The sequence below is a fragment of the Perognathus longimembris genome, chromosome 3, assembly GCF_023159225.1.
Source record: "Perognathus longimembris pacificus isolate PPM17 chromosome 3, ASM2315922v1, whole genome shotgun sequence".
Taxonomy (NCBI): Eukaryota; Metazoa; Chordata; class Mammalia; order Rodentia; family Heteromyidae; genus Perognathus; species Perognathus longimembris.
In genome coordinates this window covers 66,924,947-66,952,022 of record NC_063163.1, presented here as the reverse complement: position 1 = coordinate 66,952,022, position 27,076 = coordinate 66,924,947, and the positions used below count along the sequence as shown (strand labels likewise).

The 27,076-nt window shown below is 63.5% G+C and overlaps 1 protein-coding gene and 1 long non-coding RNA gene across 8 annotated transcripts in view; one reads left to right on the top strand and one right to left on the bottom strand.

Annotated features, from left to right (window-relative positions):
- Ptprs (protein tyrosine phosphatase receptor type S) overlaps positions 1-25,787 on the bottom strand; it is a 65,531-nt gene extending 39,744 nt beyond the window's left edge. For 2 of the 7 annotated variants that reach the window (XM_048341915.1, XM_048341918.1), the window contains exons 1-2: positions 25,669-25,787; positions 4,102-4,274 (exon numbers count right to left, since the gene is read on the bottom strand). In XM_048341915.1, the coding sequence (XP_048197872.1) occupies positions 4,102-4,192 (91 nt within the window). In that variant the 5' untranslated portion in view covers positions 4,193-4,274; positions 25,669-25,787. Of the gene's footprint in view, positions 1-4,101; positions 4,275-8,201; positions 8,337-25,668 lie in introns of those variants that run through there. The other 5 variants (XM_048341921.1, XM_048341922.1, XM_048341920.1 and 2 more) reach the window with 3 other exon arrangements.
- Positions 1,174-13,767, top strand: LOC125348584. Its single transcript, XR_007210389.1, has 3 exons — positions 1,174-1,592; positions 6,412-6,416; positions 13,756-13,767. It is a non-coding gene; the product is annotated as an uncharacterized LOC125348584 (long non-coding RNA).
- Positions 25,788-27,076: the final 1,289 nt, after the last annotated feature.

The following is a 27,076-nucleotide window of genomic DNA, read 5'->3' as shown; positions in this document are numbered from 1 at the left end:
GGGTCTCACTTCCCTAGTGGGGAAACTGAGGCACCATGCAGGGAGGCAGCAATCAAACCCAGAGCTCCAGTGTGAGCTGAGTCCTTCAACCAGGGCAGAGGGCCCTAGCCATTATCACCCCGACTCCAGTCTACAAGGAAACTGAGGCACAGGCCTGGCTTTTCCCCAGCAGTGCCACAAAGCAGACTTGTGCCCACTCACTCAGGGGCCACCACCCGGAGCCCCCAGGGCCCAACCAGGCAGTTGTGCAAGGGGGGGGGGCGCTGCCCAGCAGGGAAGCAGGTGTACGGCGCTACACACATGCAGAGGAGGCGTGCAGGATGGCGGAATGGCCACTGCCCCACACCGGCACCGAGGGTGGCTGCCCGCCACTGCCCGAGCTAGGTGTGGAACCATGGGACTGATTGCAAGCAATAAGATCACTTCACAAAATGAGCAGGTCAGAAAAAACAAAAAGAAGTCGGGAGCCGGCAGCTCAGGCCCGCAACTCTAGCTGCTCAGGAAGCTGAGATCTGAGGACCCAGGTTCAAAGCCAACCTGGGCAGGATAGTCTGTGAGACTCATCTCCATGAACCACAAGAAAACCAGAAGTGACGCTGTGGCTCCAGTGGTAGAGCGCTGGCCTTCAGCGAAAGAGCTCAGGACAGCAGAACCCCAAGGCCAAAAATAAAGAGAAGGCAGACCTTGGGCGGTGCGGTGTGAGAACAGGCCTGGGCTGAACCGTGTGAGGTCTGAGCCTCTCATGCCAGGACGAGGAACTCATGGGCTCCCCCAGAACCATCTGGAAACTCCCCTGGGGCTTTGCTTTCACTGCGCGAGGCTTGGCTGACTTTGAACTGAACAGAGCCGGGCCGGGCCTCACTTCCCTCTGCGGCGGTCCTTGAGGTGGCCTGGGGTCGCTGTGGCCTCTGTCCCCAGAGCCCTGTGGCTGTACCTCAGGAGGCTGGTGACACTGTGCCGTCTACCCAGCAGGCCCCGAGCTGCGCTGCCCGCTCTCGGGTGGGGACCCCACAGTGGCCACGACCCTTGCTCCTCTCTGAGCATGGGGACCCTGGCTCCCCGATTACCTGGCCCTGGGCCCCAGAGGGGTCCCACAGCAGCATGGCTTTCTCCACACTGCACTCCAGCAGTAAGTGCCCCAGCACCCACGGAGCCCCCTCGGCTCATCCCACCCCTTTCTGGACCAAGGGGCCCCAGGGGGGCTAGGGACGGGCCCGAGGCTAGGAGGAAGTGGGGCCCTGCATGCCAGGCCTGAGGCCTGGTACTCATCCTGCACGGATGGGCATGCACCTCACAAAAGGAGGACAGGTCTGTACCCACAGCTCAAAGCCAAGGCCTGAGCCCGCGGTTGCAGACATGGCGCCCAGAGACACGGCGGGGAGAGGGGGGCTGGGGCTCTCCATGGGGCCCATGCCGAGGCCCCGGCCTCCTGCTCCAGGCTGGGTTTGGCCCTGTTTCTGTTTTTCCATTGCAGATTCCACAGAAACAGCCATGCCAGGACTGCCCCCTCCCCCCCGCCCCACAGCATGCTGGGAAGGCCTCCCTGGGCCAGACACAGTTTCTGCACTGCCTTCCTCCCTCGGGATAGGGATGTGAGAGCAGCCCCAGCCCCCCGCTTGCCCATGCCCACGGACACAGCCCTGAGGGCCAGGCCCTTCCACGGAGCCACAGGGGCCAGAGCTCAGGCTCGGCACTCCACTTCCTGGGGTCAGGAACAAGGCTGGAGTCAGTGTCACCACCAACCCCACACAGGCCACAGAGAAAGTCCCCTGACAGCGGTGCTGACATCTGGGCCTCAGGGTCACGGGGACTGCACAGCCAAGGGCCTCCTGCAGCCCCCCCCCACCCCTAGGCTCCCCCACCCCCACCCCCGCCTGGCCAAGGCTGCCATGGCCCCTACACCTCTGCTCCACCCACAAGCACCCCGCGGTGCCTCCCACCACAGGGCTTGTGCCCAGGCTGAGCCCCGGCCTGGGACACCTTTCCTGTGGGTCCTCATGGGCTCTTCTGGAAGCGTCCTCTGCCATCACCAGAGTGCTGGCTGCCTGGGAAGGGGCCTCCCAAGGGCACAGGTCTGTCCTGGTCACAGCCACGATCTGAACCCAGCTCCTGGGCCTGGACTGTGCAGCCTGTTTCCCCTGCTGGCAAGGGGCTGCGTCCCACAAGGTACCCTGGGCCAAGGAAGTGCGTATTACTCAGTGAGTGAAGCCAAGCTGGCGGGAGCCGCTGGGCCGAGGGGCTTGTCTGGGGACATGGGGACTGGTACCACTGGGGATGGGGTGCTAAGGGCACCGCTGGGTGAGGCCCAATGTGTGAAAAATGTCCAAAAATGCACAGGAGGACCTTTGGCAAGGAATGGCCCCTCCCACATGCCAAGGTGGCCCGGCCCTGTACAGGAGGGGCAGATGGGTGCAGTGGCCCCTGTGGTGGGGTGGTACGGAGGGGCTGGCTCCCTGGTGCTCATCCCCAGAAGCCAGGAAAACCTCAGCCAGCCCCAGAGGCTCCACCCCAAGCTGCGTGGCCACACCCCCGCTGCACTGGCCACACCCCCAGCAGAAGCAGGAGGACCCAGTGGGGCTATACCGTAGGCCCTTGAGTCAAAAAGCAAAACAAGGGGCTGGGGATATGGCCTAGTGGCAAGAGTGCTTGCCTCCTATACATGAGGCCCTTGGTTCAATTCCCCAGCACCACATATACAGAAAACAGCCAGAAGTGGCACTGTGGCTCAAGCGGCAGAGTGCTAGCCTTGAGCAAAAAGAAGCCAGGGACAGTGCTCAGGCCCTGAGTCCAAGACCCAGGACTGGCCAAAAAAAAAAAAGGGACTACACAATTAAATACCAAAAACCCAGAAGTGGAGCTGGGCTCAGGGGTAGTAGAGTGCCAGCCTTGAGTACGGGAAAGTGCCCAGGCCTTGAGTTCAAGTCCCAGGAGTGGCACAAAAACAAACTGTCTTTAAACACCCAACCAGGACACCTCCTTGCTGTGATGACACTGACACCACCCAGAGCCTCGGTTTCCCCAGCCTGGCAGCAGGCACAGGGCATCCTTCTCTGCTCAGGCAGGAGGTGCCAATCTAGACATGCGAGGCATTTACTAAACATTGCCATGAAAACCAGCCAAGGCCCAACACACATGCGGTGTGTCCCCAGAGTGTGACCTACTGTGTGCAGCCAAGGCCCAACACACAAGGCAGGTGAGGGTCCCCAGAGTGTGACCTACTGTGTGCAGCCAAGGCCCAACACACATGTGTGTCCCCAGAGTGTGACCTACTGTGTGCAGCCAAGGCCCAACACACAAGGCAGGTGAGGTCCCCAGAGTGTGACCTACTGTGTGCAGCCAAGGCCCAACACACATGCGGTGTGTCCCCAGAGTGTGACCTACTGTGTGCAGCCAAGGCCCAACACACATGCGGTGTGTCCCCAGAGTGTGACCTACTGTGTGCAGCCAAGGCCCAACACACATGTGTGTCCCCAGAGTGTGACCTACTGTGTGCAGCCAAGGCCCGGCACGCACCGAGCCTACTGTGTGCCAGGCTGCAGGCATCACAGCCTGTCCACCTCGGAGCAACACCGACTTCCGTTGCCGTGGGGATGGCGGCTTTTGTCAGTGAGCTCCTACATGCCCACAAAACTCCATGCCTGACTGACACTCAAGCTCAGGGCCCAGCCTGGGAGGGTTTGTCGGCCATGGGTTTGCCACTGGTATTTTTCTTTTCCCTTCTGCTGGGGTGCTGGACCCTGAGGTCAAGAGGAGCCTCTGCTAAGTCCCTACCTCTTTGGTGCCTCAGTTTCGCCTCTGCTAAGTCCCTACCTCCTTGGTGCCTCAGTTTCTCTCAGTGGGGAAAGGAGGGGCCCGAAGGGAAAGCCTGCCTGGTCTGTGTGATGAACCAGGGATGGCGGCGGCCAGGGCTGCCTTCTAAGCCAGTGCATTTACTCATGAGTCTCCACAGCCTTGCACACAGCAGGTGGGCAGACTGGCCACGCAGGGAGGGGCAGGGGGCCCCAGGGCAAGTGGGAGGCTCTAGGGAGGAGCAGGAGTCTCCTCAAGGAACCCCAGGAAGGGGGGTCACCAACTGCCCACCCACCAGGCTCCACCTCTTACCTTCTGCCCCGCAGCCTCCGACCAGAAGCACAAGGAAGAGACCCACGGGCCCGGCCACCGACACTGCGCCAGGTCCCCGGGTGGGCGTCATGCTTGGCAGCAGCCCCACCCTGGCAGGTCGGCCCCCGCCCCTCACAAAGAGGCCGCCGCCTGGGCGTCCAAAGGGGCAGCGTCTGCAGAGACAACACAAGGGTCATGAGGAAGTGGAAATCGGGGGGGCCTTCCTGGAGTGCACAGGCCTTGGGGAGGGGGTCCCCAGAACCTGTGGTGTTCCCCCACCCGAAAAAGGAACCCTCTTAAGCAGAAAGACATATGATGGGGGCGGGACTGGGACGCGAGGCCCCCACAGACATGGCATGGTTGGTGGCCCTGCCTGCAACCCCAGGGTGGGGGGCTGAGGCGGGACGGCCTGCAGCCTGAGCAGATCTCATACCGAGATCCCATTTCAAAAAGAAACGAGGCTCTGACTTGATGAGCATCTCTGGGGGTGCGTGACCCCCACCTGTGACTCACATTGTCCCCAAACACACGCCTGCCAGCCACTCGCCCACTTGCTCCCTAATGCCTCCCTTGGCTCCCAGCGCCGGGTCCCGGCAGCCATTTCCCCAGGAAGCTTGGTCAGGAACAAGCGCCGGCCCCCAGCCGCACCCCATCTCACCCCCAGCTCCCCTTCAGCCAAGCCAGGCAGAGGAACGGGGGCGAGGGCGGGAGCTCCCAGGCCCAGTCCACCCCGCACCCAGGCGGCTTCCCGGGCGGGTCCGGGCCATGGCCACAGAACCCAGAGCCACCCTGTGATTCTGCCTCCCAAAATACCCACTGCGGTCATTGCGTCCAGCCTGAGGACGGCTGGCCATCACAGCTGGCCATCAGTGGCCCAGTGACGTCCTGGGGGATGGGAGAAAGCAGAGCAGGGGCTCAGCACGCACACAGTCAGACCACGGCCACACAGATCCCCAGCTGCGCACATAGACAGACCACAGCCACGCAAAGCAGATCCACACAGCCGGCTGCAGTGTCTCACTCACGCATGGACCACCTGAGCACCGCCCCAGGATCGGCTCCAGCAGAGGGTGCATGACCCCTGCTCCCAGGGGACCCCAGGCAGTGAAGTTACACCGGACAGATGGGCACCCAGTGGGTGTCAGACACAGCACACAGTCAGACCAGCCTGGTACCACACACCCAAGTCAACACGCTGTCCCCTGCACATGCACACTGTGCATAGTCAGACCACAGAGATGCCTGGGGACACAGCCAGGGAAGAGCATCTGTGCCCAGCCCCCAGCCCTGGCCATAGAGAGCCGGCGCCTTCAAGGAGGAAGGCAGGCGGTGGCCACTGGGGCTGGGTGACCACAGTGCCTGCCCCGCCCAGGGCATCTGCCTGGCTATGGCCACAGATGACTGGGGTTGGGCCCAGGTCACTAGAGTCAGATGGCACACCTGAGAGCAGCTTGGGAAACGGAGGCAAAAAGCCCACCCAGAACCCAGGGGCCATGGGTGGGGGTTACCTGCAGATGGGACACATGGACAGGAGGTCCCCAGCACCAGCTGCCTCTGTAGGACCTCACCAGAGCCCAGACAGACCCCTCCCCCACCCCCACAAGGGGCCTCAGCCAGGGCCCACAGGGCCAGGCAGGAAGGTTCCCCAAGCCCAGATACCACTCCAGAAGAAGTTTCTTGTACCCCAGTACCCCCAAATGACCTGGGACCTTACAAAAGCCCATGGTCCACCCTTCCTGACAGACTCCAGGTGATAAAAATACCAGCAAGCCCTCCATCTGCCCACCTGAACCAGCTTCTGCTCTTGCTCTGCCCTTCACAGCTGCTAGGGGGCACCGGTGAGCTCAGAGTCAGGCCCTCCTATGCCCCCCACCCCAGCCCTCTACAGTGCCCACCTCCTTCGGGGTCAAAGCCCAAGTCCCCTGTAGCCCACAGGCCTTGTCCCAACTGCTCTGTCCTTTTCCTGTCTCCTCCTCCCTCTACTCAGATCCCTTGCGGCTCCTCCACCACTGGGCTTCACCCTGCCCCAGGGCCTTTACACACGCACCCAGATTTAATGTTATTAGTTGGCTGGAAAGTAGAGAGTGAATGGAAACAGAGAGTCTTTTCATAAGCAGCAGCACACAGAGCAATGGGGGTAGATGGGACCCACAGGCCAGCCAGGAGCCCTGGGCAGGGAGGGCACTGTCCTCCACTCTGTCCGGACTGCCTGCCTGACACTACTGGGATGAAGAAACAGAGGCAGGGGAGCTGTCCACAAGCCCCCACAAACAGGTGGGGGCCACTAGGAGGGACTGGCTGTCCACGGAGCTGCAGTCAACGCTGGTGGTGAGGTGGTTATGGGGGGCTCCTGGCTGGTGAGTGCAGGTCCCCACATTCCTTTCAAACTGGACTGAGGGTCAGCAAAGGGCGAGGTGGCCCCCATCTGGGACGGGACTGGGGGAATCCCTGGATGAGATTTGGTGGGCCCAGCAAACACCTCCGAGGACTCCAAGGCTGCATTTGTGGGGGGGGGGGGGGCGCGAGTGGCACCCATTCCATCTGAGCCCCAGGGCATGGGTCACAGGATCGGCTTTGTGAGCCCACGCAGGCAGGCGGTCCCAGGAGAATAAAGGGGGATTATAGTCCCAGCCACACCAGCTCTGTGTCACCAGGCATGTCCTGGCCACCAGCTCAGGCCCACTTGGGTGCTCACCAGGCCCTCCCTCCTGGGCCTCCAAGCCTGGGCCCTGGGAGGAGCTGTCCCTTCCGGCAGCCAAGGGTCCGGCCTTAATTGACTATCGATTTGTATTGGGAGAACACAAAGGCTTGGGCACTGTCCTGGAGGGTCCCAGGGCCAGCAGTACGAGAGGCAGGACACCAGCCAGGCCCAGCCCCGAGAGAGCAAAATAGTCCCACCTGCTCAGTGCCAATGATTCTTCCTGCCTGACAGGTGGGGAAACTGAGGCATGCTCATGGATGAGTGAGGCAGAGCCCACCCTAGCCAGCCTGTCCCAGACTGCTTCAGTTGGAGGGGTGAATGTGAGCCCATGTTTGGGTGCCACCCTGCCTGGGTCACACACCTGCTGGCTCCCTGCTGCTCTGCTAACAGAGCTCACAAGAACTCCTCCAGGAGAATACCTGAAGGCAGACCTCAAACCCAAGGCCTTTCCCCAGGCGCCTCCTCCCAGGCCGAGCCCCCACCATGCCCTGCTTTTCCTCCAAAGCTTTCCTTCCACAGCTACCATCTCGGTCTCCAGAGCTGACATGGCACAGCTGTCCCCAGCCCCAGGAAGCCCACAGGTGCCCAGGGCTGGACCAGGACCCTCCCAGACTTCCTACACCTTGGGCGTCTGCCCACCCAGCCCCAGTCCCACCAGAGGGGCTGTGGACCCCCGGGGATGTAACAAAGCCTCTGCATGCGTTGGCCTCCTACTGCAATGCCCAACCCTGCTGGACACTATCCACATCGCTCTTCCACGACGGGGAAACTGAGGCGACAGGGCAGGAGGAGGCGGAGCCAGCCAGGGCTACCGAGGATATCCACTGTGTTCACCCTGGGTATCCGGGGACCAGCCACGTGAGGCTGGGGGGGAGGGGGAAGCCCTGGTTCGGGACGCTCGGGCCTCGAGTGCGCGGGAACAGGCCGGCGGAGGACGGACCCCAGGCTTCCCGAACATGTCCCCGCTTTGACGTTAAAGTCGCCGGGACCTGCCGTCCCGGGGTCCACAGACCCAGACGATGGGGGGGGAAAACTCGCTGTGCTTTCCAGGGGTCCCTCTTGGCCCGGCCCGCCCCGGCCCGGCCCCCTGCGCCCCTAGGCCGCGCTGGATCCGCCCCCGGCGGGAGGGAGGGAGGGAGCAGGGGGAAGGGGGAGGGGAGGCCCCAGCATAACGGTCCGCAGCACTTCGTACTTCTCCAAAGTCCCCGCGCGGCGGGGTGGCGGCGCGGGGTCAGCGCGTCCGCGGGGCGGCGGGGCCGGGCCAAGCGTGGAGCGCAGGCCCGCAGAGCCGCGGGGGGTCGCCGGTTTGGAGCCCGGGGCAGGGATGGGGGTCGAAAAAGCGAACAAAGCCCCTCGCGGACGCGAGCCTGGGTGGGAGGGCGGTCCCGGGCGCACTCACCCCGCGGGTGGAGGTCGGGGCCCGCGCCCCGGACGCCCGCGCGACCCTCGGGATCCCTCGGTGCCTCCGTCCGCCCGCCCGGAGCGCCGCGCGCCGCGAGGACTCCGGAGAGGCCGCGAGCCTGCGCTCGGCCCGGGGGCGGGGCGGAGAGCGGCGCGGGGCGGGGCGCAGGGAGGGGCGGGGCGGAGAGCGGCGCGGGGCGGGTCCCAGGGTGGAGCAGGGATTGGGTGAGATGAGCGGGCGGGCGGGGCTCGGGCGATGCTAGGGGCCGGGTCCCGGCCGGAAGTGGGGCGGAGCCCCCGGGAGCCCCGTCCAGGGGCGCGGGGACCTTGAGTGGGGGTTGTCAGGGCAGCGCTGGGGGTGCGCACGGTTCCCCGCCTGGTGCACCCAGGTCCTGTTGCTGACCGTGGCCATGGCAACGGTGAGGGGGGCTGGACCCAGTCCCAGGGCCGGAGCAGGGTCCGGGACGCAGCCCGCCTCCTCGCGCCGGCTCCCGGCTCAGGCTTAAGCTAGGCGCGGGGCCCCGAGGCTTCCATCCGCGGGCGGTCCAGGGGGCCCCCGTGGCCAAGGCCCCGCCCCAGACACAACTCCGCGCGGGGCCAGATTGGAACCAGATGCGGCGGCGCTGCCAGACCCGGGACACCCGATCCTGTTGGGGCGGGGCGGCGGGGAGGGGGGGTCTGGGGAGGGGGGCCGTGGGGAAGAGGCGGGGCGCGGGGAGGGGGGGTCTGGGGAGGGGGGCCGTGGGGAAGAGGCGGGGCGCGGGGAGGGGCGTCTGGGGAGGGGGGGCCGTGGGGAAGAGGCGGGGCGCGGGGAGGGGCGTCTGGGAGGGGGGGCCGTGGGGAGGAGGCGGGGCGCGGGGAGGGGGGAGGCGGGGCGCGGGGAAGGGGGCCGTGGGGAGGGGGGAGGCGGGACGGAGGATGCCGTGGGGGGCGGGGCGCGGGGAAGGGGGCCGTGGAGGGGGGGGAGGCAGGGCACGGGATGAGGGGCCGTGGGGAGGGAGGAGGCGGGGCGCGGGGAGGGGGGGTATGGGGAGGGGGGGAGGTTGGCCACGGAGAGGCGGGGAAGGGGACGGGCTGACCCTGCAGACCCCGCGCCTGGCCCTCTCTGCCTGGCCCTGTCTGCGCTCAGCCCGCCCGCAGCCCACAGCCCGGGGTCGCGGCCCGCACTCCTTCCCAGGGGCGGAGCTGTGGGAACGGAGAGCAGTAAACTTATCTGAAGAGAGAAAGACATCGGACGGAGGGAGGGAGTTTGCCCCGAGTGGAAAGCCCCTCTGGTTTTTCTGAGGACCCGCAGTAGCAGCTGTCCCCCCTACGGGGGCCTCCCCCCTCTCCACACCCAGTGCCTTGGTTAGGGGCCGCAGGCAGACCCTTCACCCTGTATGTGCCTCGGTTTCCCACTCTACAAACCCGAGTGCAGCATCCCAGGCAGGAGTGGCTTGGGCCCGGGGAGGCCTGAGCCTTCCACACTGGGCAAACAGCAACACCAAACAACTGGGGACCTACCCAAGGCTTCCCTCCCACCCACACAGCCGCCACCCCACCATGTCCTGAGAGACAGACACACAGTGGGGCTTCAGAAAGGCTGTCCTCGAGGCCCACAGGGACCCACAGAGGTGCCCTGTGTCCACAACTTCCTATAGGCTTCCCACAGCTTGCTCGGCAGGCCCTGAGTACTGGAGATTCAGGACTCCCACACATTAGTTTCGAGAGTGAGTGCACCCACATCAGTCCTGGGGCTTGAACTCAGGGACTGGGTGCTGGCCTTTAGCTTTTGCCAGCTAGCACTCTACCTCGTGAGCCACAGCTCCACTTCTGGTTTTCTGGTGTCTCACTGGAGAGAAGAGGCTCACGGACTTTCCTGCCCAGGCTGGCTTTGAACCATGATCCTCAGATCTCAGCCTCCTGAGTAGCCAGTGTGACAGGTGTGAGAGCCTGGGTTGGAAGCAGACATCCCATCCTACATGGAGCAATGGCTCTCTGGGCCTCAGTTTCCCAGTGAAGTGCTCTGGGTGTCTATGTGGTCCAGACCCTGGGCTGTGTGATGGACATGTCTGTGCCACCAGGCCCAAAGAAGTGGCCAAAGGCCAGCCACGCTTCTCCCGGCTGGCTGTGCCTTCTCCTGGCCTCCCACCCATCTTCCTAGAGACAGCCTGGGTTCCCCATTTGAAGGCAGAGACGGCAGAGGGCTGCCGTCCCCAAGGGGCGGGCTGGCCTCCTTCTGGGCTGGGCAGCCCCATCTGCCCGGAGTCCCCTGACCCGCATGCCCACCCTGCCTGCCTGTCCTGGGAAGGCAGCACTGTGTCCCCAGCACCCAGCATGGGTCCTGGACACCTGGGGGGAGGGGGGATTCAGGAATCATGGACGCAAATGCTCAGGCCCACCCGCACCAGGACGCCCCCCCCCCAGCTGCTCTCCGACACCCACTGCCCCACAGGTGCGTGACCTCGCATAAGCAGCGCTGGGCCTTGAACGGCATGCCTGGTTCTGCACACCGCAGCGACCAAGGCCGCAAGGGTCCCGGCACCCGTGCCAAGAACCAAACACAGCATGGGCCTCATAAGGCAGTGTGTGGTAGGACCATGGGGGGGGGGGCAGGTGAAACCCACATAGAAAAGAGAGGAAGGAATGGCGACGCCGGTGTAAACAGGGAAAGAGAAGGACATTGCAAAGAAGTGCTCATATCTGAAATCCCAGCTACTCATGAGGCTGAGATCTGAGGCCAGCTGGGGCAGCAAATCCCAGACTCTCATCTCCAATTAAACACAAGGAAGCCAGAGTGAGAGGGACACAAACAGTGGGCTGTGCAAAGGCCCTGTGGCAGGAGGGAGCGGGTGGGTGGGAGGAGCAGCAGGGGAGGAAGGTGGGGGCCGGGTGGATGGAGCAGGGTCTTGTGGGCTGCAGGGGGGACTTGGGCCCTGAGGAAGTGGGGAAGGGAGAGTTGGTCCAGGTGGCCTTGAGGTTGGGCCAGGGGAGGCGGAAGGGGTGTGTGTGGTGGATTCTGGGTAGACTGCTAGTTGTGGGATGTGGGGTGAGAAGGGAAGTGGGGATAGATATGGTGGGGTCTAGGCCCAGAGCCTTCCTGGTGAGCCCACTGTGAGACCTTCAGAGGCAACCCCTGACCCTGGGAGCCCCTACCCCCCACCCCCACCCCAAGGGACCCGGCCCAGCCCATCAGCTCCTGCAGCTGGGACATTTGGACACAATTTTTTTTTTTCAAAATAACTTTTTTCTTCTAATTATAAAACAGGCACATGCAGCAGAAAATGAGAGAAAATCAGCAAGAAGAAGAAAATAAAAATTACCCACAATCCCATCCCGGGCCTGAATAAACTCTTAGTGCCGGGCCATTTTCATTCATTCATTGCCAGAATTGGGTGCTTTGTGGTGGCCGCACCGGGTGCAGGAGTGGGTCTGTCTGTCTGTCTGTGAGTCTCTCAGAGGAGGTGACGTGGGCAGAGGCGGCCCTTGCCGCCGCGCTGGGATCACAGGCCATGCCCAGCCCCTTCTCCACGCCTACACTGGGGGCCCACGTTACCTGCGGCCGAGCTCCATGGCCTCCAAGAGAGCCGGGTCCCCTCTTTCTGACACAAAACTCCCAGACAGAAGGCAATGGGAATGTTCTACACCTTTGAATCTGCTCGACCCCCCCCCCCCCCCCCGCCCACACACACCACCGGGGGGACCCTGGGTCCTAACTAGGCCCGGGACACACGCGGCCAGGGCCGCCACCCTGGACCGGCTCCACCACTTCATTTTTTTTTTTTTTTTTTTTTTTTTTTTTTTTTTTTTTGCCAGTCCTGGGGCTTGGACTCAGGGCCTGAGCACTGTCCCTGGCTTCTTTTTGCTCAAGGCTAGCACTCTGCCACTTGAGCCACAGCGCCACTTCTGGCCATTTTCTGTATATGTGGTGCTGGGGAATCGAACCCAGGGCCTCATGTATATGAGGCAGGCACTCTTGCCACTAGGCCATATCCCCAGCCCCCACCACTTCATTTTTGACACCGAATCCCCTGGACGTCTCACGGACGCCTAACCGCCGAACCCCGTGCCCTCCGGCGAAAGGAACTGGTATGGCGACGTCCTCCCTCGGCCTGCCCCATGCCGCAGGCTGCCGCCTGTGCCCGCAGCCGCCTCCCTCCCAGCCTGGAATTCAACACCTGGGGCGCCAGGCGTGTGCTGACCAGCCAGGGGCCCACCCGCCCACCCACCCACGGCACCCCGCAGACCCGGCACGCCCAGCCCTGCCTCTGCCTTTTTCAACTGCCGCCCCCACGGGTGCCAGTTCCACCCTCTCCTTCCTGACGAGTTGCGAGGGCCTTCAGGTGCGGCTGAATCCAGCAACACCAGCATGCCCCCGGGTGGGCTGGCAAGCCTGTGACTCCCCCATCTTCTGCATTTCAGCAGAATGGATGGCAACCGAGATCTTCAGGGACTCAGGATCCCTCCTGTCCCCCACTGCACAGGCTGCTGGCCTGGAAATACTCTTTCTCTCCAAACTCTCTCTCCCCTTCCCCATGTTCCCTTCCCAACCTGTTCCCACCCACTATTGCTCCCCACAGCTTCCAGAGGTCCCTCCCTCCTCTGCCCACAGCTCCCCCCGCCCCCGCCCCGTGGCTCATGGCTCCCACCTCCCTGGGGTCAAAGCCCAAGTCCTCCTTGCAGCCCCCAGGTCCCTGGGTGATCCTGGCTGCTCCTCCAACAAGCCGAGGCTCCATCACTGAGTACTCCGTCAGCCCCTAGCCTGCTACCGGTCCTGTCACCTGGAACCACTGGCACCTTTGTCATCTGGTGTGGATCTGTGCTCTCCAGTATGGGAGCCTCGCACACACGTGACTGAGGGGCGAGGCCATGCGGATGGCAGCGTAGGGGCAGCAGCACGGGCTACCCGTGGCAGGGCCGGCAGGGCTCACGGACCCCCAAGCTACACGGTGAGACTCGTCTCAAAAATATCTAAAGTGGGGGTGGTAACGGGTGCCAAAGGCTCACCATGTCATCCTAGCCACTCAGGAGGCTGAGATCCGAGGAGAAACGTGCAAAGCCAGCCCGGGCAGGAAAGAAGCAGAGCTGTGGCTCAAGTGGTAGAGCGCTAGCCCCAGGACCAACACAAAAAGGAAGGAAAAAATGGAAGGAAGGAGGGGGGAGGAGGAAGAAGAGGAAGAAGGGGAGGAGGAGGGAAAGTTCTGGTGATCGGCTGCTGCAAAAGCAAGTGGAGAAGATGTGTTTGTCAATAAAGTTTTATTGGCACATAGCCACGTCCACTGCCTCGGCTGCCAGCGGCTCCCAGGACCAACTTCCCTGGGATCTATAGACATAGCCAGAAAAGCTGAGAAGATTTTCAGGGGTGCAGAGACCCCACTGTGTTCTAGGGAACAACAGAGGTGGGTCTGATGCTGCCTGCCCCCCAGCGCCCTCCAGGGCAGGGCTGCCCCCATCATACTGACACCCCCAGCCCAGGCCAGGCCCCGCACAGCCCCATAAACCCACAAATGAAGAGGTTCAGGGCCAGGGTGGGGGACGAAAGGCAAAGGCCTGTGAGCCTCTCCCACAACCAGAGCTGCCAGCCCCACCCCCAGCCCCAGGAGGTCCCCGCAGCCATCTTTTGGGGGGAGGGCGAGGGCAGGGGCAGAGGTGGGGGGGCCGGGGGCTCTGGGCTGGGAAAGACATTATGCATCCATCAGAATCCTAAACAAAAGCCCCACAGCCGCCTGTCAGCGGGGCTATGGCTTTTATGGTAATGAGCGATGAATTACCCACAATGCCCAGCCAAGCGCAAGTGGTTCTTGGCCACCATCCTAAACTCATTTTTATATGTTCGTGTGTATATAATTTTGTGCGCTCCCTCCCGCTGCTTCTTTTTTCATTAGTGAGAGCACAGGGGGGCAGATTGGGGTGGGGGGGGAGAAATGGGGCAGAGAGAACCGTGGGTGTAAAGTGGGGGGGAAGCTCACAAGGGCCCCTGGTCTCCAAGGCCAGCTGGCATGGGGCCCTGAGTACAAAGCCTGCAGAGGCGGGAGGCGGGTGCCAGGCTGGAGCTGGGGAAGATGGGGGGAGACGGAGTTCTGGAAACCACCAAACCTAGAGCTGGCAGCCCTGAGGGTGGGAAACACCAAGGGAGGGGAGGACTCCACTCTGGAATCTCCACTGGGTGCTGTGCTCAGTACTTCCACTTGGTGCTGTGCTGGGCACCACCCTCTGGAGCCCTAAATCACTATTTCTCCTGTACAGTCAGGGAAACCGAGGTGGCGCTAGCTGGACTGAGGCTGTCTGCCGCCTCCATTCAGGGTGGGGACCCCAGAGTCCCCTGCACTCCACTGCTTAATCAGTCCAACTGCTCTGGAAAAGCCTTCCCCAAATCCGTCATCTCTGCCCGGCCCCTGCCACCCTCCACCCTCCCCACTGCAGCCAGAGGGCGCCTGTGAGCAGAGCCCCCGTCCCTCCCCCTCTGCCCACAGTCCCCCATGGCTCCCACCCTCCCGTAGCCCCCAGGGCCCTGCACACCCCACCCCCTGCTTCCCCCTGCCTCCCTTTCCTGCCCCTGGCTCCCCTTGTATGAGGACATGGGCCTGCCAGGAGGGGCCCGGTGGAATAGCACATGGCCCTGAAAACTGATATTGTGCAGTGAAAGTACACAGCATGGGGCAGTGGGCACAAGAAGCCTGGAAGGCTGGGGGCCCCCATGGCTCATGGCTGTCATCCTAGTGACTCAGGAGGCTGAGAGCTGAGAATCGCGGTTCAAAGCCAGCCTGGGCAGGAAAGTCCATGAGACTCATTATCTCCAATGAACCACCAGAAAACCTGAAGTGGCGCTGTGGCTCCAGTGGTAGAGCACCCGCCTAGCAAGCTCAAGGCCCTGAGCTCAAACCTGTCCTTCAAGAAGTAAGGCACATGGGCCATGGTCTCCGCAGCCCTTGGAGCTCCAGACACGGTTCAGCCTCAAATTAACGAACCTGGGGCTTTGCACCTGGCACAGTTCCCTGTGTCCTACAGGCCGGGCGGCTGGCCTGGAAATCCATGCCTGAAAAATCACGGCTGTTTGGTTAGGCGCACGTGGAGCTGAGTCTGAATGCACAGGAAAAAAGCGACCAGCAATGGACAGAAGTCACACAGCATAGAGGAGGAGAAAGCAGGATTTGAATCAAGTGGGACAGAATACTGGGCTTCCTTCTGGTCCTGTTGATAATTGAGGACTTCCCCCAAAACCTGGTAGTGTAGGACCCCACCTGGAATAAGGAAATTCAAACTCACACAGGACTTTAAAATTCAGAAAGAAGCTGGGCACTGGTGGCTCATACCTGTGATCCTAGCTACTGAGGAGGCTGAGATCTGGGGATCAAAGTTCAAAGCCAGGGACAAGAAAGTGTGTGAGACTCTTAGCTCCAATCAATCACCAGAAAACCAAGTAGCTCAAAGTGGGAGAGTGCTAGAGCTTAGGGACAGCACCCAGGCCCTGAGCAAAGGCCCACCACTGACCAAAAAAATTTCAGAGAGCAGGGGGTGCAGCTCTGCTCCTCCTTGTGCCCCTATACGCCTATGAATAAGACGGCAAGCAGGAAGCACCCAACAGCGCTGTGCGATACTGGATACGTGAGTCAACTTCTCTGGTTTCCCATCTGTAAAACAAACGTAAAAGCTCTGTGCCTCCGGGCCCAGTGGACAGGAAGGCGAAGCCGAAAGTTCACAGAGCTGGTCCCCTTACAGCCTGCGAGGCTCCCTGGCCGTGGTCTCCCTGCAGCCTCCTCCTCCTCTCTGCCCTCCCCTCCTTGACTCTGGCTGCACCCCAGGACTTTTGCGCGTGCCGGGTGTCGCCTGGGAGACCCAGCCTCCAGCCTCCTTTCCAATGGCAGCCCAGCGACACCAGCGTGGCTCCTCAACCGAGCCCTTCCTCGTCCCTCGCTCCCTCTCACCCTGGCTTACCCGCCCCCCTGCCCCCTGCCCCCGGCCATGGCATCTCCGGGATGACCCCCAGCTCCAGCTGGGATCGACAGCTGTGCTGCCTCCAGGCGGGTTCCGGAACTGCCCACGCCCCCTCCACAGGGCTGGGCACCTGCTGGGGTGGCAGGAAGCCGGGGCGGCTGCCTGCAGTCCCGGTGCCGGGCGTGGGGCAGGCCATGGCTGGGGCTCGGAGTCTGGCCACTGGCACGGGCTGCCTCATCCTCCAGCCCAGCTCTGCAGGGCCCAGGTGTGGCCACGCCCACCTCCCTGATGGGGAAACTGAGGCCGCCTCGAGCCCAAGGGCTGGCCCGGCCCAGGCTGTCCTCGGCCTCCACCCCCAGCACTGGGACAGGCCGCTGCTCCCCACAGGGAGCTGCACCCCAGGGTCACGCTGCAAGTAACCGAGAGCAGGACCTCCCACTAGACGTGAACACGGAGGCTTCCGGAAGCCCAGGCACCAGATGTCACGCTTCATGGGTGGGGAAACTGAGGCCTGGGCGCCTCTGCTACTTATTCCAGGATCTCACAAATGCAAGAGAACACTGGGATTTTTTTGGGGGGGGGGTCAGCCCTGGCTTGAGCCATGCACCCCTAAACCATGCTGACAGCCCTGGCCGGCTGCCCTTCCAGCGCTGGGCACCGTGCGTGGCGTCGGGTCCGCGGCCGCCCCCCACGGCATCCGCACCCGCCTCGCGTGGGCGCCCGGCCAGAGTTCCGTGCTATTTTAACAGGGATATTTCCGGAGAATGAGGTGAGAACAAGGTGGGGGGGCGGTAGGAGCAGCCCAGCCTCGAGGACACCATCGGCCAGCGGGCCCCCCCCCCAGCCCACCCCAGCCTCACTCCTCACCCCAGGAAACCGGTGCACCGGGGCCTACTGAGTGTGGACTGCCGTGCACAGGGCGCAGAGCAAGCTCGAACACGGCGACGGCACGACTGGACGGGCAGCGCCTGGTGTCCCAGCCAAGCAGGACGACGGGGCGGGGGGGGAGGGGAAGGGGAGAAGGGGAGGGCGTCATCTCAGAAGTGTGCTGAGGCCTGAACAAGCCCTGCTCACATCCACAACTGCAGGTGGCACTCCCAGCACGCCACGTGCAAAGGCCGGGGGGCAGGCCGCAGCCTGGTTGGTGGGCTGGAGGACTGCGGAGGAGCCCGGTGGCTGGAGCAGAGGAGCGAGGGGCGGGCAGAGGGGGTGGGGCGGCGGCAGGGCCCACGCTTGGGCTTTGCCCGAGGGAGGTGGGCGGCGTGGAGGGCTGCAGCCTGAGGAGGGAAGGACGGGGTTCTGTGCCCATCGGTGTGGGCCACCTCTGGTGGCCGCAGGGAGAACAGACCGGGGGGGGGGGCAACGCAAGGGACCCGCTGAGCAATGACAGGGCAGGGGACGGACGGCACGGAGAGCAAGCCCACCATCCCCGCTCCCACGCGGCCAGTACAAGCCAAGTGCTCAATAAGTACTTGCTAGTGTCTTTAGGACTCAGTTCCAGCCCGGCCCGGGGGGCCCATGCGCCCATCATCACAGCTAGCTACCCAGGAGCTGAGATCCGAGGATGGCGGTTCAAGACAGCCCAGGCAGCAAAGTCCGTGGGCCTCTTGTCTCCCATGAACCACCAGAAAACCGGAAGTAGCGCTGTGGCTCAAGTGGCAGAGGACCGACCCGCCTTGAGCACAAAGTTTGGGAACAGCACCCAGACTGGGAGTTCAAGCCCCACAACAGACAAAAAAACAACAACTCAGTCCCCAAACTTGCTCCCCCTTGAGCAAACCTTGGGGAATCCTGAAGGGTGGGGGGTGATGTGGGGGGTGGGGGCACCCCGCATGGAAGAGGGGCCATGATGGCTTGGGCTCCCTGTCCCCTCTCTGTCAGGATGGAGCCCGGCCACAGTGCTGTGTGACCCTGGGCCAGTGGCAAGCCCTCTCTGGGCCTGGAGAAGGCAGTGACGAGCCCCATCCACAGCAACACCTGGGCATCAGAGGCTCTGGGGCCCAGAGGGAAGGATGGCCACCTTCCCAGTCCACAGGAGATGAATCATTTCTCGCCTCACATCAGGGAACCCCACCACCACAGGGGGTGGCTTTTCAGGGGCTTGTTTTGCCCCCCAATCTCTCTGATCCTCCAGCCTCCTTGACACCTGTCTCATGGCCCCAAACGGCTGCCTGAGCACCTGCCATCACCTCCTCCAGATCGCAGACAAGGCTAGAAAAGAGCATACGACACCTCCCGTGAAGGCAGTTCCAGGAAATCCGCCATACGTATCCTAGACTCAGTCAGACGGCACAGAAAGGGACACCCGGAAGCCTGTCCCCCGCCCGCCCCAGGCGACCAGCCCGCTGTCTCTCGGAGCCCACCATCAGGCAGCCTGAATGGAGCCTCCCAGCCCCGGGGCGGAGGAGCAGACATGTCCCCCTCCGCTGGTGAGGACCGGCAGACACAGCCCCATCCGTCTTCCGCTCAGTAAACAACTGCCAGGGAAAATAAATAGTTTCTAATAGGCTCATTAATTGAATGCGGGACGAAACCGTCTGTCCAGGCCACCATGGCCAGGGGACCCCAGCTACTCAGGCCGGGGATCACCACGAAGGACCCGCCACGCCACCCTCTTTTCTCAGCACATTCACTCCTAGCACTTCTCCGCTGCTGACGTGGCTAGGGCCCCCACTCACGAGAGGAAGTTTTCTAGTGACGTTTGCTTCTCCGAGGTGAGGTGGGGGGGGGTGTTTTTTGGACAAGCTCCTGCGACACAGCCAGGCTGGCCTGGAACTCAGGGCTTCCTGCCTCAGCCTCTGGCGTGCTGGGGTGACACGCGCGCCCTACCAGGCCTGGGGTGTTAGCTAGGATGGGGTCTCAGCAATGATGTTCCCTGGCCGTTCCTGACCACTGAGCCTCGACCCCCCCCCAAAAAAAAAAAAAAAAAACACAGAGCGTCTGCAACGTGACAGCGAGGGGCTGCGGCACGCGTGGTGTCATCGTGACGTCACCGCAAGGGGTGGTAGCGTGGGCGGAGGTGCCCAGCCAGGGCTTGTTTTAAATAGAACATGTCTCCCGTCTAGACTCTGCATTCCCTGCGCTAACGGGCAGGTGTCCTGCTAGAGCCCGTCAGGCCTGTTGGGGTGGCAGTCTGGCTGTGTCCTCCTGCCTCCGTTTCCCCTTTGAGACGGATTGTGAGTCGCCCAGCCCGGTGGGAAAGCGCACTGCTGTGTGGCCTTGGGAAACCTCCTTGCCCTCTCTGGGCCTGGCCCGTCAGCCATGGCAAGGGACATTTCCTGAGCGTCAAGGTCTCAGCTGCGGCGGCGGCTGGCGGCTGTCCTGTCTGCCGCCACCTCCAGCCGCCCTCCTGCCCCTGGTGCCAGCTGCCCTGTCCCCTTGCTGGCTGGAGCTGTCCCACAGGCCTCAGCCAAAACACTGCCCCCTCCGCCAGGACGTGCCCAGGCCAGCTGCCCTGTGCCATCCCTGTGCTGCCTACCCTCGCTGCCCCTCAGACAGAGCCAGGGTGCAGAGGCTGGGGGCCCTGGGTTCCGGGTCTACCCCTGTGTAGCCAGTCAGATTTTTATTTACTTTGAGCTTGAAAAGAAAAGAAGGAGGAAGGAAGAAAGGAGGGAGGGAGGGAGGGAGGGAGCGAGGGAGGCGGGGGGGGGAGGGGAGGGAGGGCAGACATCGCCGCACTGCGGCCAGGTGTCCACCTGGCGGGGCCCAGCGTCTCTCCTGGCCAGATCTCTGCTGTGAGGGCCACAACCCCAAGAAACCCATTTCCCAGATGGGAAACTGAGGCCAGGAGCAGCCACCTCCATCCCCTAAAGCCAGAAACAGGGCTGGGATTGGAATCCAGAGCCCGGCTCCCGCAGTCCCAGGAGGCCCGTGTGCCACAGAAGCCACCGGCCCCAGGAAGGCAAGAAGGAAGGAGTGACGGCACAGGGGAATGAATGAAGGAACACCAGCGGCCAGCCCCCCAGCCCTGGTGGCCCCCCATGGCTCTGTCCCTGCCAAAGTGGGGCACCCTTGATTAGACAAGCCAGAGGCGGGGAGCGACGCCCCAGTTTCCAAGCTGAGTCATCCCGGGCCCTGGCGCCGGACCCCGCACTGGGGCTAGGCGGGGCGGGGGTCCCCCACCTGCAAGGACTTGCCGCACAGCGACGGGTCTCCTTTGGGGGCTCAGAAGCAAACAGCCGAGGGGCATCGAAAGGCAGCCATGATAGGAATGATCATTTAAAAGGAAAACCAAAGCTACCACCCCACACTTCACAGGCATTCCTGGGGTGCAAACATTCAGTCCCCCCACCCCATGGCCCCTCAAAAGGAGACCTAAGAAAAGCAGGAGCCCAGAGAGCCGGAGCGACTGGCGCCCCAGGCCACACAGGCAGCGAGGGCTCCGTCTGAACCATGGGCAAGCCGGTGGGCATCCCTGCTCTACCCCTGGGAGAGAGGTGGGTGGGGACCCCAGAGCCCCTCATTCAGGTCTGGCTCCCAGTCTCCTGCGGCGTCACCCGGGCTGTGTGAGCCAGGCCGGCGCATGTCCCTCTCTGGGCCTCTGATCCGCTCTCCACAAAATAAAGCTGCTAACGTGGGAAGCTTGGCAGAGGGGTGCCTGGCACGGGGGGAGGGGGGGCGGAACAGCTATTACCCCTCCCCGACAGCCCCTCATTTCCTCATCGTGGGGATTAATTATAAGCAACACTAAATTGCACACACAGGCATGTCACCTCCCCGCCCCCTAGCCCCTGGATTCCCACTGACGCCCCATCACCCACGAGGCGACCCAGCCAGAGCATCTGCCAGGCTGCTTCCTCCCAGGGCGCCCCAACTCAGAAATCCTGGGAAAGCCGCGACCCATGAGATGGGGGCGGGGGGGGGAACCCGAGAGCCCCCTCCCCCGTCTGCAGCACAGGCAGGGCAGAGGCGGGAACAGAGAGGGCAGGCCAGCCTCTGGGCTGCACAGCCCAGCCCGAAGAGGTCACTGAGGTGGTGGGGGGGGGGGGGGAAACGACTGACTACAGGCTACCTCCATTTGTATTTATTTTGCTTTGTTACATTTTATTTTATTTACTTATTTCTGCAAGAAGCACAAAGACGGAGTTATGGGGAGGGAGGCATCAGGAAAAAAATAAAATTGGGATTTCTTTCTTTTTTTTTTTCCCTCCCCAATCAGGGCCAACCGGAGCCTCCTGCCTTTCCTACAAAGAGCTAACAACAAAGATAGACAGCTATGAATTGAAAATAAAACTTAAAAGCACCGGGGCCACGCAGGTCCCATGAAGAGAATAACAGGAGACCCCGTGACTCCAGCTCTTCCGAGTGCCCCCCCACGGAGGGGATCCCTGTAACCCGGAGGGGAGGGGACCCCACATTTGGACCAGAGAATATCACCAACCCCCCCCCCATGCCAGCCTGCGGGGGGGGGGGCAAGCATGGAGGAGGAGGAAAAAAGAGAGACAAAAATACACGGATGTGCAAAGCAAGGCCGCCCGTGACTCACCCTTATCTGCTCGGTAATTTTCAGCTGCGCAGAAGTGTAAAGCCAATTGATTTTTCATATTTCCCCACGCACCCCCCCCCTTCATCTCTGGGGTATCAGCCAGAGACAAGGCAGAAGCGGCAGCTGCGGCCTCTTTGCTCGTTTTTGTTGTTTTTTTTAATTTGGCGCTGGGGATAGAGCCGCCGACCATCAGGCTGAACCCTTCTTCCTTTCTTTCTTCATTTTCCGTGCCAGTCCTGAGTCAGGGCCTGGGCGCTGTCCCTGGGCTTCTTTTTGCTCCAGGCTGGCACTCTACCATTTGAGCCACAGCTCCACTTCTGGCTTTTGCAGTGGTTCACTGAGGGTAGGAGTCTCATGGACTTTCCTTGCCCAGGCTGGCTTCAAACTGAGATTCTCAGATTCCCACCTCCTGAGGAACTGGAATTACAGGCAGGAGCTGCGGGGCCCGGCTGGGTTGAGCGTTCTAAAATTCTCAAAGCCACCTACAGTGTCCTTCCCTTCTTAACTTCCTCTCTCCGCTCCAGCCCGCTGTCCCCTCAGACAGAACGTCAAATATCCTCCTTGATAATTGCACCCCTGGGCCCCCGGCCTCCAGCACCGGGGTCCCCCACCCAGCACGCCGGCAGCTGTCCATCCAGCAGCAGAGTTACAGAACACTCCGCAGCCTGGGGTCCCCACTCCCCTGGGGTGCCTTTGTTCTAGTCTTAGTCCTGTCCCCTCTGGTCCCCACCAGAGGCCGGGCCCTCCACCTGTGTGCACTTGAGTAGTCTTCACAAATCCCCCAGCCAGGGTGGAAGGAAGGAGGGAGGGAAGGAAGGAAGGAAGGAAGGAGGGAGGGAGGGAAGGAAAGAAGGAAGGAAGGAAGGAAGGAAGGAAGGAAGGAAGGAAGGAAGGAAGGAAGGAAGGAAGGCAGGCCAGACTGCTCAGAGCGGGAAGGGGAGCCCAGGGCAGGCTCAGATGCAACAGCCCTGCAAGGCAGGTCCCCAGCCCCCAGAAGTGAAGCCACAGCCCCCTTCAGGGCACCCCACCCCCAAACCCAGGGCTGAGCCCCAGCATCTTGAGGGACCTCACAAAGGCGGCTGGCGGCGTGGGGGGATGGAGAGGGCTCGTAGCCCAAAGCATTGAGCGGCGTCGATTTATCCCCCAAACCTGCCAGGTTTATAAATATCCACCTTTATTTTTAGGATTTCCTCTGGCATCGCCCCCATCCCGAACTCTCTTGACACCCCCTCTTCCCCCTACGCAGGCGGCGCGGCGACTCAGGGAGTCACAGAGAGGGTGAACGGCAGGCCACACGGCGGATGCCGCGAAGCCACGGCCCCCCAGCCCCCCCTCCCGCCACCGTTACAGTCAGCGCAGCCACAGGTCTCACCCAGCTCGCGGTAAGTGAGGTCGCTGCTCTCAGCACCCATGAACCCCCACAGGACAGGTGGAGGAAACCGAGTCACCCATCGCCATCAGGGACACCCCCCAGTTGTTCTGTGGAGCCCTGAGGAACCAGGGGGCAGGAGTGGTTCCAGACCCTTCTGTGATGGAATTCCTCTCTACACAAAGCATCTAGGTGTCCCACGGAGGCCGAGAGCTGGAGAGGGCTCTGTGTCTCCACAGGGGACCACAAGAGGACACCCCAAATCCTAGGAAACCCCGGGCTGCTGTAAAACTGCCCCGTGGCTGCCAAAGCGGGGAATTGAGCTCTGGGCAGGTTTCCTGTCCTGGCCACCCACAGCAGCGGTGATGACCCTTGGGTGGGGGGATCCCAGGGGCCCCCCATCCAACCCAGCTCTGGTCATGTCAGCAGCACCCCAACACTACCCAACTCCCGCAGAGCGCAGGGTGCGGGCCAGGACACTGCCGGCTGGCGGCGTCTCACTCAGCCCCCAGGGGGGCCGATGTCACCACGTCCCCAGGGGCCAACACTGCAGGAATAGCAAGAGCAAGCAGATGAGCTCACTGGGCAGGCCGGGTCTCCCGCGACGTCCCGTGCCCTGAGCCCAATTATGCCAAGTCTCAGGGCACTCCAGGATGGTGGGGACCCCCCTGGGGACTGGGGGGGGGCTGACCCCATGGCAGAAGCGCACCGTCATGGTGAAGGTGTCCCTCCCCCCCCCCCCCCGTGCCCCAGGGGACAGGCAGGAGGAAGGGCGGAAGGGCCCTGCAGGGAGAGGGCAAGAAGCGATGGCCCACAAAAGGCATTGTTGGGGGACAGGGGAAAGAGGACAGCCAGAGCCCCAGACCCAAGCTGGAGGGGCTGTGGGATTGGCAGGAGGGAGCCACCCCCAGCCCCAGCTGCCTGCCTTCCGATGCCAAAGTATCAGCTGGCAGCAGGAGCGAGGAGGGACAGACGGCAGCAGAGCCTGTGGGGGGAGGGGGCACAAAGGAAGGGGACCCCGAGGGGGAGGGGAGCTATGCAAAAGGCAGCAGCGAGGAGGCCCTGGCCATGAATAAGAGAGGGCAGCAGAGACTGGGGTTGGGGCAGCCAGCCCGCTCCCCGTCTAAGGCAGCACCAAGCAGGGGACTGTACGCCACAGACAAAGCGGGGGTCCTCACTCTGAGCCCCAGGGACACCAAGCAGTGGGGGACAGCCAGGAACCCAGAGTCCCGGCAGCCCAAGTACGGATGGAGGAAGATGGAGATGGGGCCCAGGGCCGGAGGCGCCCCATCCTTTCAACCCTGGGGACCCCAGGGCTTTGTCTGGCAGTTCAGAGTCCCCAGAGTGGAGCCTGGGCAGGGCACCCCTCGCCAGCAGACCTGACCCGGCTGGCGTGGGTTTTTTTTTTTAGAGGGGGGTGTCAGTTGGCAGAGGGCCACTTGCTCAGGATGGGAACCCAGCACCACTAGATTTGAGGGAACCCAGAACCCCAGGGGGTGGGGGTGAGGAGGAAGCCACGGGAGAGGTACTCGAGCAGCGTTGACTTCGGGGTCCCGAGAGGTGGACGGATGGGAGGGGGGTCTCACAGGACATGGGTGGCCTCCGAATCTGCACATTTCGGGGGCTGCTGGCAAAGGATGAGCTCCGGGAAGGGGTAACCGAGGCGGGGCTTCCAGATTTGGGGGGGGGTGTGGCTGAAAAAACGATTCCAATGTGTGGTGTCGGCGGTGGAGGGGTTCCGGGATCCGAGGGTGTAGCGATGGAGGCAGCGATGGGGGTTCCCCGGCCAGGGGGAGGGGCAGGAGAGGACGGCACCCCTCAAAAGGAAGAGGGATGCCCACGAAGAGCCGTGAACTTGGCGCAGGCCAGCCGGCGCCGGGCACCACGCGCGAGCCCCCCGCAGGGGTCGGAGGTTGGCCCCGAACCCCTCATCCTCGGGCGGGCGCGCGGCCCCGATGACGTCACCGCCCCTCCCCCCTCCCGGGCCGAGGGTCTCCCGGCAGTGAGGTCCGCGGGGCGAGGTGGGGGGGCGACCTCCCTCTCCCCGGGGTCCCCGTCGGGGGGGGGGGGATTGGGATACCGAAGGGTGCGGGGCCCCGGCGATGGTGGGGAGGGGACTGGGGCTCCGCCCGCCTTGGGGGAGGGGGCCGGGAATGGTGGGGGTACCGGGCCGCAGAAGGGTGGGGCGAAGCCCGGGTGGGCGAGGGGAGCCCCCACCCCGCGAGGCCGCCGTGGGGAGCGGGGAGGGCGAGGGCGAGAGGGGGGAGGGGAAGGGAGGGGGCCGCCGCGGGCCCGCGCCGGCTGCACTCGGGGTCCCCGCGCCCCGTCCCCGGGGACCCCCACGGTCCCCCTCCCCGCCCCCCGCGTCCCCGCCCGCGGCTCCCGCGGTGCAGCCGGCGGCGCTGGGCAGCGTCCAACGCGGCGTCCAGGGCGAGCGCGGCCCGGCCCCGCAGCCCGGCGCCCCCCGCGCGCCCCCCGCGCCCCGCCGCCGCCACCACCGCCGCCGCCGCCCCGCGCCCCGCGCCCCGCAGGCGCCGCCGGCCCGCAGCGCCCCGCGTCCCCCGCCCCGCGAGCGCCGCCGGCCCGCAGCGCCCCGCGCACCGCACAATGGCCGGGCTCCCCGGGCACAAAGCCGGCGCGCTGCCCGGACCCCCGCCCGCGCCGCGGCGCCCCCAGCCCGGCCCGGCCCGGCCTCACCTGCAGGCTGGCTGGCTGGGCTCCCCGCGCGCGGCCCCGCTTCACATCCTGGCTGGGGCATGAGACCCGAGCGGAGCCCGAGCGCCCGCGGCGGGCGGCGTGCGCCGGCCAGGATGGCCGGGCTGGCGGGCGGCGGGCGGCGCGCGGACTCTCACTGCGGCTCGCGCTCCGCTCGCGCCGGCTCGCGCGCCCGCCGCGCGCCCCCCGCCCCTCGCCGCTGACGTCACCCCTGCCGCCGCCGCCGCCGCCGCCGCCGGCCAGGGGGCGGTGCCGGCCCTCGCGCGTCACTGCGCAGCCGCCACGGCGCCACGCCCCCCGGCCAATGACGAGGCGCGGCGCGGTCATGTGGGGCCCAGGCCCTGTTTAAAAGGCCGTGAGAGCACGTGGGGAGCCGGGCGTTGCGCTTCGCCAAGCACGTGGTTTGCAGCCGCCGACCGGCTGGAGCGGCGAGGCTCCCCCCCTGCCCCCCCCCCGCCCGTGCCTCCTCCTGCAGCTGCCTGGCTGCCCTTGCACCCATTACCCCGTCCAGGCCTGTCGCGCCAGCTTCTTTTTTATTCTTCTTTGGTGCCGGTCCTGGGGCTTGAACCTAGGACCTGGATGCTGCCCCTGAGCCTCTTCCCTCAAGGTTAGACTCGACCACTGGAACCCCGGCTCCACTCCCAGCTTTCCTGGTGGTTCACTGGAGATAAAAGTCTCACGGACTTTCCTGCTTGGGCTGGCTTTGACCCGCGATCCTCAATCTCGGCCTCCTGAGTACCTGTGGCATGAGCCACAGCACCTGGCCCAAGCCAGCTTGTAGTTTCTCCAGGTTATTCATTTCTCCTGCTGGACACACCCTGCCCTCTCCAGTCCCTTCCGGGCCCCTTTTGCTTTTTTCTGTGTAGTCCTGCGGGCCTGGGATCCCACACACCAGTAGAGCCTACCTCCCCTGAACCCGGGTCCCCATCCTCTGCCTTCCAGGCAGGATGCAGGACAACCCTGGCAGGACTCCGTGTGGCTCCTGAGTCACTCCCCTCTCCTGCCAAATGCCTTTGCCTGTCTGGGTCTCAGTCCTCATCTGAGACATGGAAAGAGGGGCAACCAGCGTTTAGAGAAAAATTATCATAAAGTACCTGACTAGATTATTGTGGGGGCTTCAAAACAAACAGGTGGAGGGGGGAGGTAGAAAAATAGAAAAGGGATGGCAGCCAGAGGCTCACCCCATAACTCTAGCTACTCAGGAGGCTGAGATCTGAGGATCTCGGTTCAAAGCCATCCTGGCCTGGAAGGCCCATGGGACTCTTATCTCCAATGAACCACCAGAAAACTGGAAGTGGCGCTGTGGCTCAAAGTGGTAGAGAGCTAGTCATGAGCAAAAGAGCTCAGGGACACCACCCCAGGCCCTGAGTTCAAGCCCCATGCCCAGCCA